The sequence below is a fragment of the Hemitrygon akajei genome, chromosome 6, assembly GCF_048418815.1.
Source record: "Hemitrygon akajei chromosome 6, sHemAka1.3, whole genome shotgun sequence".
In the NCBI taxonomy this organism is placed as follows: domain Eukaryota; kingdom Metazoa; phylum Chordata; class Chondrichthyes; order Myliobatiformes; family Dasyatidae; genus Hemitrygon; species Hemitrygon akajei.
In genome coordinates, this window is record NC_133129.1 from 1,823,269 (window position 1) to 1,833,302 (window position 10,034).

The following is a 10,034-nucleotide window of genomic DNA, read 5'->3' on the forward strand; positions in this document are numbered from 1 at the left end:
TGGCACGGACTAGAAGGGCTGAGGTGGCTTGTTTCCATGCTGTAATTGTTATATGGTTATATGGTCCGTGACGAGATAGATTGAGTGATCAGGAACAGAGCAGTAGGGCACTGGAGAAGCCATTTGGCCCACAATGTGTTGGTCGTGATGTTGAGATACGTTAAATATCCTCTTCATACTTCTCCATTTTCATGTGTTTGTGTAAAAACCTGTTAACGTCCAGCAAACTGCTTGATTCCATCTACTACCCCCAGTAACCTCCAGGCATAGCACTCTCTGTTTGAAAGAAACCTTCAGGTTAAGTTGCCTTTAAACTTCCCTCTAAAACACGTTCTTTGGTGATTCGACCATCTGCCCATCTGCTCTTTCTATGCCTCTCATAACTTATATTAAAAGAAACTCTTATTGGGTCTCCCCTGTGTTTCTGCCACACCAGCCGGCTGGTGGCACAGTGGAAGCAAAGGCTCCCAAGTTTGAACCCAGTCAGCCCCTTGCCGGGCACGCTTTCCATCCGTGCTGAGTTGAGCCACTCGGCCTCGAGTCAGGAACGTTCATACCGTGACCCGGTTAATCCAAAAAGGAGACCAATCATGACACTACGCGCCAGACCAGAAAGGCTGACTGACTGGTGTGACAAGCTAAGAAAATGAAATTTTGACACACCAGGAAGAACAACTCAAAATTGTCCAACTTTTCCCAACAGCTCATACTCTGTGATCTACTCAGCATGCTGGTGAATCTTTCTGCACCTTTTTCATTCTCCACAAACTTCCTATATTGGGATGACCAGAACTGCACACAATACTCCAAGTGAGGCCTGACTGAACTTTTGTATAGCTGTCGTGTGACTTTTTCTTATACTGAATGCTACACCCCTGAGTATTTGATCTTCTGTGTATGAGAGATTAATTCAAGTCTTTTAACCACTGGGAAAGAAGCTGTCCTTGAGCTTGGAGGTACGTCCTTGCATGTTCCAAAGTATGGGCCACCAGCACCTCCTCTTCCTGTGTGCAAACACTGTATGCTTCAATGTACAAGTGACAAGTTAATATTTACTTTTTACCTTCTAGTTATACTCCTATGTCCTATCGGCAGTGGGGTGGACATACATCTCCACCAAAGAAGGTGTAGGGCACTCCTCCCTTATTCTAGCCTCTCCAGGTCACCCTTGAGCTAGGTGTTACATCTACTTAGACCCGCCCCCTCCTCCAATCAGGGTCATGTGAAAGCATGGGAGCAGGCAGCGGGTGGTTGTATGAGTAACTGGATATATCTCAAGTCCTGGTTGTGTGACCGCTGGACACCAGGCAGACAATCTCTGAAGAGTATTGATAATGGCTGGGGTCACCCATCTTGTAAAGCCATTGTCCAGAAGAAGGCAATGGGAAACCAATTCTGCAGGAAAAATTTGCCTAGAACAATCATGGTAATGGGACCATGATTACCTACATCAGATGACACAGCACAAAATGATGATGTCTTATGGACTGTAACCTGTGACCCCTATCCACAGCTGTGGGGCTGTCTGGTCAGCTGACCTCTTCCTGGGCTCACTCTCTGTTACCTTGCATCAAAGTGTCCCCCCAAGTGGACAGTTTCCTGTTGAGTAATGACACAGAGCAAAGATTCATTTCCAGCATTTAGTCCTTTTATTTGGTAATTCTGTAAAAGTGCAAAGCAATCTGCAGTCCCTTGGAATCCAGGCAGTGCTTCTGTCAAAGGCTATTGGTTGGTCTGCAGGCCAACAAAACACTGTTTGAAAGGTGGCTGAATATTTTCCTACAGATACAAAATACTGGAGCAGCTCAGCAGGTTAAGCATCACACACTGTGCTGAGACCCTTAACCGAGACTGACCTGATATTCTTTATTAGGTCTCAGCCCGAAACACTGACTCTTTTATTCCTTTCCATAGATGCTGCCTGACCTGCTGAGTTCCTCCAGCATTTTGTGTGTGTGTTATTCTGGACTTCCAGAATCTCTTGAGTTCATATTCCTACAGATCTTGATCTTTGGAAAGTAGCTGATTATATCCCTATGTATCTCAATCTCTGACTCCATCACACCTCCCTGATCTTTTTGGGTGAATTTTAAAAACTTTGGTGGCAATGTTATGCCAGTAACTAGCATTAGAACAGATTCAGGATGTTGAACATCACCAAGTGCAGTGAGGCAAATGCCTGCATGAGGCTGGGTGGGACAGGAGGTGGAACTGCCGATCTGGTTCAATCCCTACCTTAGGTGCTGTATGGAGTTTGCACAGTCTCCCTGTGGCTGCTTGGGCTTTAGAACTGTACAGGTTTACCTGTCCTTCAACACAAGATGTACTAGCTTTTTAAAGTCTACTCCATGATCAATCTAACCCAGGGGTTCCCAGCCTAGGGTCTACGGACTCTTCGGTTAATGTAGGGGTCCATGGCTTAAAAAAGATTGGGAACCCCTGATCTAACCCTTCCTTCACTCATAGCCCTCCATTTGTCTTTCATCCATGTGCCTATCTTAAATGTCCCGAATATATCTGCCTCTACCACCATCCCTGGCAATGAGTTCCCTGGGTGCTACAGATTCTTCCCACAGCCCCAAGACTTGCAAGCTGGCGGTTAACTGGTTACCGTAACCTTGGTGCAGATGGATGGCAGAACAATCTGCAGAATGTTAGAGAAAATCAGGTAGAGGGATATAGGTAGGAGAGCAATTGCTTGGAGAGCCAGCAGGGACTTGAGGCCATTCTCATACAGAGCCCAGAGACTGCAGTTATTGCTTTCCAAATGATGCTTAAAGCAATTAGCTGATTTATGTGACATCAACTAGAGTTCGTAGGTGGTCTGAAATTCTGGCGAATAAGCTAGTATGGGGTCAGTTACTTGAATCTGTGGTACAATCCCAACAACAACACCAGAACTAATTTAAACAATGCTACTTCCCTGGGTTTGTGATTGTAGGGTACTGAAAATTCAGTTGAATAAGCCACCCTCTTAAAGAATTACTTTAATTTAGAGTTTGAGGCCAGCTATTGAAGCTACCAGTTGCTATCCGGCACACTGGATTGGAACCTAGCATCCTCCAGTCTTAATAGACGTTTATTTATCGACACAATGCAGGGTAGACCCTTCCATCCCTTCAAGCCATGCAGCCCCGGCAACTCCAATTAACTATGGAAGATGGTAAATGATCTTGTAGTGCAGTTATATTGGCAGGTATCACGTTGTGGCAACACTGAGTCGTGACTGAAAGAAGATTGCAGTTGGGAGCTTAACATCCAAGGATACAACTTGTATCGAAAGCACAGGCAGATATGCAGTAGGCAGAAGGAGTGGGGTGGCTCTGTTGGTTTAAAGAAATGAAATCAAACCCTTAAAGAGGTGACATAGGATCAAAAGATGTACAATCCATAATGGTAGAGTTGATAGTGCAAGGGTAAAAAGACCCTGATGGGAGTTGTATACGAGTCTCCATATAGAAGCCAGGATGAGGGATTCAAATTACAACCAAATACAGAAATGGCATGTAAAGAAGGCAATGTTATGGTAGTCATGGGGGATTTCAATATACAGGTAGATTGGAAAAATCAGATTGGTGATGGATCCCAAGAGATGGAATTTGTAGAATGCCTTGCAGATGGTTTTTTAAGAGCAGCTTGTGGTTGAGACCAATAGGGGAAAGGCAATTCTGGATTGGGTACTGTCCAATGAACCAAATTTAAATAGGGAGCCCAAGATAAAGGAATCCTTAGGAAGCAGTGATCATATAAGACCATAAGATATAGAAGCAGTAGGCCATTCAGCCCATCAAGTCTGCTCCACCATTCAATCATGGGCTGATCCAATTCTTCCAGTCATCCCCACTCCCCAAGACGTACAAAATAGCTGGATGAACTCAGCAGGTTGGGCAGCATCCATTGAAAGAAGCAGTCAACGTTTCGGGTCGAAACCCTTCGTCAGGACTAAAGAAGGAGGGGGCAGGGGCCCTATAAAGAAGATGGGGAGAGGGTGGAAAACTAATCAGAGGAAAGATCAAGGGGTGGGGGAGGGGAAGCAGGGAGGTGATAGGCAGGAGAGGTGAAGAAGGAATGTAAGGGGAAAGCACTATGGGTAGTAGAAGAAGGCAGAGTCATGAGAGGTGATAGGTAGCTAGAAGAGGAGACAGAGTAGAGGTGGGATGGGGAAGGGAGAGGGAGGGAATTACCGGAAGTTGGAGAATTTGATGTTCATACCAAGGGTTTCGACCCGAAACGTTGACTGCTTCTTTCAACGGATGCTGCCCGACCTGCTGAGTTCATCCAGCTTTCTTGTATGTCTTGATTTGACCACAGCATATGCAGTACACTTTGTGTTTTTTATCCTCACTCTCCTGCTTTCACCCCATACCCTTTGATGCCCTGGCTAATCAAGAGCTTATCTATCTCTGCCTTAAATACACCCAATGACTTGGCCTCCACAGCTGCTTGTGGCAACAAATTCCACAGATATTGATATAATTCACCCTGCAATTGGAGAGGGAGAAGATAAAGTCAGATGTATCACTACTAGTGGAGTAAAGGGAATTACAGAGACATGAGAAAAGAGCTGGCTAAAGTTGATTGGAAGGGGACACTAGCAGGGATGATGGCAGAACAGCAATGGCTGGAGTTTCTGAGGACAATTTGGAAGGCATATAACAGCTACATCTCAAAGATGTAGTAGTATTCTAAGGGGAGAATGAGGCAACCATGGCTGAGAAGGGAAAACAGTATGAGCAAAGGAGACAGCATACAATATAGCCAAAATTAGTGGGAAGTAAGAGGATTGGGAAGCTTTAAAAAAAAGAACAGAAGGATGTTTTAAAAAAGCCATTAAGAAAGAGAAAAGATGAAATATGAAGGAAAGCTAGCCAATAATATAAAAGACAGATGAGAGTGGATACTGGACCACTGGAAAACAATGCTGGTGATAGGGAACAAATGAGGAACATAGTATTTTGTGTCAGTCTTCACTATGGAAGACAATGGCAGTATTCCAGAAATTTGACAGTGTCACAGGCAGAAGTGAGCATTGTTGCTATTAGTAAGGAGAAGGTACTTGGGAAGCTGAAAGCTCTGAACGTAGATAAATCAACTGGACCAGATGGACTATGAGTTCCGAAAGAGATGGCTGAAGAAATTGTGGGAGGCATTAGTAGCAATCTTTCAAGAATTTCTAGATTCTAGAATGGCTCCGGAAAACTGCAAAAGTCACTCCACTCTTTAAGGGAGAGGGGCAGAAGAAAGGAAAAGATAAACTAGTTAGCCTGACTTCAGTAGTTGGGAAGATGTTGGAGTCCATCATTAGGGATGAGATTTTGGGGTACTTGGAGGCACATGATTTAAATAAGACCAAAGTCAGTATGGTTTCCTTAAGGGAAAATCTTCCCTGACAAATCAGTTAGAATTCTTCAAATAAATAACAAGCAGGATAGACAAAAGATGTTGTGTACTTGGATTTTCAGATGGTCTCTAAGTGCTGCACATGAGGCTGTTTATCAAGATAAGAGCCCATGGTATTACAGGAAAGTTACTGGTATGGAATAGCATTGGCTGATTGACAGGAGACAAAGGGAGCCTTTTCTGGTTGGTTACCAGTGTCTAGCAGTGTTCTGCAGAGGTCGGTGTTGGATGACAGAATTGATGGCTTTGCAGATAAGTTTGCAGACGATATAAAGACAGGTGGAGGAGCAAATAGTGTTGAGAAAGGGAGTGTGCAGAAGGACTTGGGTATATTGGATGAATAGGCAGAGAAGTGGCAAATGGAATATAATGTAAGGGTAATTCACTTTGGTAGAAGGAATAAAGGTTCCCATTTTCTAAATGGGAGAAAATTTTAAAATCTGAGATGCAAAGGGATATGGAAGTTCTTGTGCAGGATTCCTTATAGGTTAACTTGCAGGTTCAGTTGGTGGTGAGGAAGACAAATGCGATATTAGCATTCATTTCAAGAAGACTATAATATAAAAACAAGGATGTAATGCTGAGGCTTTATAAGGCATTGATCAGATTGCACTTGGAGTAGTGTGTGCAGTTTTGGGCCCCTTATCTAAAAGGGATGTGCTGGCATTGAAGAGTGTCCAGAGGAAGTTCATGAGAATTTCTGGAAATGTAAGAGTTAACATGTGACGCATCTTTGATGACACTGGATCTAATTGAATCATATTCACTATTGAATGCTCTATACCGAGTGGATGTGGGGAAATGTTTCCTATAGTGAGTGAGTCTAGGACCAGAGGGCACAGCATCAGAATAGAGGGATGTCCATTTAGAACAGAGATAAGAAGGAATTTCTTTAGCCAGAAGATGTTGACACTGTGCAATTCATTGCCACAGATGGCTGTGCATCCAACTCATTGGGTGTACTTAAAGCAGTAATTGATAGCTTGTTGATTATTAAGGGTGTCAAGAGTTAAGGGGAAAAAGCAGGAAAATGGGGTTGGAAGAGATAAAGACTCAGCCATGGTGGAAAAGACTCATTCAGCCCAATGTCCTAACCTAACCCTAACCAATCACAGGACAATTTACAATGAACAATTAAACTGCCCGGAATGTCTTTGGACTATGGGAGGAACCCAGAGCACCTCAGGAAAACCCACACATCCCACATGAAGGACGTCCAATGACTCCTTAGAGAATGTCATAAATGAACTCCAAAGTGTCCCTAGCTGTAATAGTATTGCCCTAACTACAAACCTACTGTGGCACCCATTGCAGGAGTGATCAGGAAGAGGCTTATGACAGAGGGCTTGGACTGTAAGTGGTCACAGAGTATTGAGAGTACCTTTCACAAAAACTGCTCCTCGACACCAACAAGAATAAAAATGGGAAAGGAAACATCAAAGATCAAAGCTTTATTAAACTCTGACTCTTCAGTCAGACAATAAAGAGCAAGAAAGATTAACCAAATGGTTACAAAAGGTGTCCTCAAAATAGAACAATATTTGCCCAATTTACAACAACATATCTGTGCACACTGGGATCTCACAGTTTCCCCTCTTTCAAGGAGATTTATCTGTACATAGCTGAGTATCTCCGTCTCTCTCTCTCTCAGGGAGATGTATCTTTACAACTGCTTGGAATCTCAGTCAAGTCTCGTGGGGGAGATGCATCTTTACATTGGGAACCCACTCACTCCGTGGATGAGCTCCCCCTATAACAAGTTTCCCTCTTGTGTATCTCCCTGGGAGAGTTTTCTGTTGGGGTTCCTTCCCTGGAAGATGGTTTCAGAGGCCAAGTCAATGTGTGGATGTCTGTACGTTGGTACATGACTGCCCCCCACTCCCAATACCAACCCCCACCCCAAGATTTACATTGCAAAATACCTCAGCCCTTTTGTTACGAGAACACCCAGCACAGGGCTAACTATACATTATGTGATGGTGTAGCTATTGTCCTGTTCACTGCACTGGAGTTAAGAGGTATAGAAGATTATATAAACACCATGATTTCTCTGGTTCCCACACTCCCTGCAGGCAATTCCAAGCAGCGATATGGGGATCTTTAACTGAATGACACCAGGGCAGGCATCTGTGCACATAGTGCAGGAACTCAGCTCTCACCGAAGTTAGGTTAGACATTTCCATCATCTTGGGGCTGAGAGCTTTCTCTGCATTTAGCTACTGACTCTCCCAGTCAACAATGATTGCCATTAGTCAAGGCAGCAAAGGTTATGGGGAGAAGGCAAGAGGATGGGGTTGAGTGGGATAATAAATCAGGGAGCAGACTTGATGGGCCAAATGGCCTAATTCTGCTTCTGCGTCTTGTAATGGCAGTGAGCTGCACATTTAATCTGCCACTGGTCACATCCAAACTACCGTGAATTGGGGGAAGCCAGTGCTGGACAGATGCCCTCTACCTCAGGCCAGTTAGGGTGGAGACCCATCTCTCCCTTCGGGGGCGATTGGAGAATAAACCCTCTGCGAGGAATAAGTATTGCTTAAAGTACACCATAAGCAAGCAGCATAGTTTTAAAAAAATCCAAGTGCACAGATCAAAAATAAACAAAGACAAAATAAAACCAAAATCCATTGTGTGTATACACCAGTTTAAGATTTGTGCCCCACTCAAGGGCAAAGTATTGCACCAGGTATTGTTAAAGGCACCACCTGAATGTACCACACTAACCACCCCTCTCCCTTTGCGTTAAAAAATCATAAGAGAAATGATTAATACAAGGAACTTCCGAGATCTAAAATCTTTTGAACCAAAGCAGCCATGCGCTTATATACAAGGCCAAGGTCAGCCTGATATCTAACTGGGGGAGATGGGGAAATGAAGAGATCAAACAGGCGAACGGAGTTGGCAGTTGAGACAGAAGGTTTCCGTAGGAGGTGACTGGTGAGTGGAAGGGTGTCCTTGGGAGGGGGCGGGATTCCTTGTGGGTCAGAAAAGGGACTGTGGTATGAGGAACTCAGCGGAGTTCGGTGGCGGGTGAGGGAGGATGGTTGGGGAGAGTCTCTGCGAGACTTGGTTTGGGGTTGTGAGCGTGTCTCCCTGGGGTGGAGGTTGGCAACGGGTGAGATTGATCTCTTGTGGGTGGAGGGTTGGCCGGGATGAGGACAGGGCCACTCTCGGGACAAAGTTAGGCCTGCGGAATGTGTCGCGGGCCCTGCTCGGAAGGGTAACTCAGGCTGCGGTAGCGGGCCGATCGGGACGGCCGCACGCACACGGGCGGGAGGAAGGCGAAGCCCGGTAGGCAGCAACCCGGGCACGACACCGGCTCGTCTGCCTCCGACCCGCCATCACACACCAGAGGAACCTCAGACGCATGCGCGACCTCACCACGCGGCTGCCCCACGCTGACGTCGATCATCGACACCGGCGCTTGCGCACTGGCAGATCGCCCCCGACCCGGCGCTGTCACTGTCAGCACCGGCACCTGCGCACTCTCATTCCCCGGCGGAACGATTGTCAGCTCCTGCGCACTGTCCGACAGGCCGACAGTTGATGCTGGGGCATGCGCGCTTTCTGACAACCAGGTCCCTTTTGCAGAGACGACTGACGCACGCGCACTGTCCGTTAACCCGATTTCTCTCACGGACAACTTTGTCATCGCCGCGTGCATATTGTCCGTCAACCCGGTGCCTCGTGCGGGAACCGTGGAAGCATGAATACTGTTCGACGACTGGGAAGCTGTCGCGAGAGCACGCACACTCTCCGTCAGCCCCGCACCCCGCGCCGGCACTGTAAACGACTCCGCATGCGTAGTGCCCATCAGCCCGGTCCCCCGCGCAGCGACTGTTAATGACGACGCATGCGCGGTGCCGGAGACCGGCTCACGTTGCCCAGTAACCCGGTCGCCTCCAGAGGGTGGGATCGGCTCGCTGACCATCACGTTTGCGCCGCCGCCGCCGCACGGCCTGCTGTCCGAGGCGGATTCTCGGTGGAGTTCTGGGGAGCCGGAGGCCCCACTGGCTCCCCCGTACCCGGCGGAGGGCTCATGAGTCTTGGCCGCCGGCTGCTCTTCCTCCTGGTCGCTGTCGTCCGCCCCCAGTCCGAGGCGGCACAGCGGCCCAGTCTGGCGGAAGAAGCGCGACCCGCGGCTGAGCACGGGCGACGAGGGCAGTGAGTAGCAGCGTCGGGCCGGCAGCAGCAGGGCGGGCAGGCCGCGGCCCGCCCCCGTCAGCGGTTCGGGGGTGGTGGGCATGGGGACGTGGCAGGCGGCGGCGGGCGGCAGCTCGAAGGTCAGCGAGATGACCGACTTGCTGGGCGAGTCGTACAGCTTGATCTTGCCCCCCTTCAGGTCCTCCCGGCCCGAGAACGGATTAAACCGGGCTCGCAGTCCCGGCAGCTCGCTGGTCGGCGACAGCATGTCCGAGTGGCTGCGCGACAGCCGGGGCTCGCACTGGATTCGCAGGCTGTTGGACAGGCCGTCGCTGGTGCCCCGGGGACGCCCTCCGCTACCGCTCCGGGCTGCTTCCTGGCACTGGCCGCCTCCTGGATGTGAGAGAGAGGGAACAGAAAGTCAGACAAAGTGAAACTCCCTCACTGTCCCATAACACACTCCCAGGGTCAGACACAGAGTGAAGCTCCCT

At 47.8% G+C, this 10,034-nt stretch overlaps 1 protein-coding gene across 1 annotated transcript in view; it reads right to left on the minus strand.

Moving 5' to 3' along the window:
- Positions 1-6,836: 6,836 nt before the first annotated feature.
- LOC140728810 (dual specificity testis-specific protein kinase 2-like) overlaps positions 6,837-10,034 on the minus strand; it is a 117,943-nt gene continuing 114,745 nt past the window's right edge. The window contains exon 10 of the mRNA XM_073047780.1: positions 6,837-9,936. Coding sequence (XP_072903881.1) covers positions 8,582-9,936 — 1,355 coding nt within the window. The 3' untranslated portion in view covers positions 6,837-8,581. The remainder of the gene's footprint in view (positions 9,937-10,034) is intronic.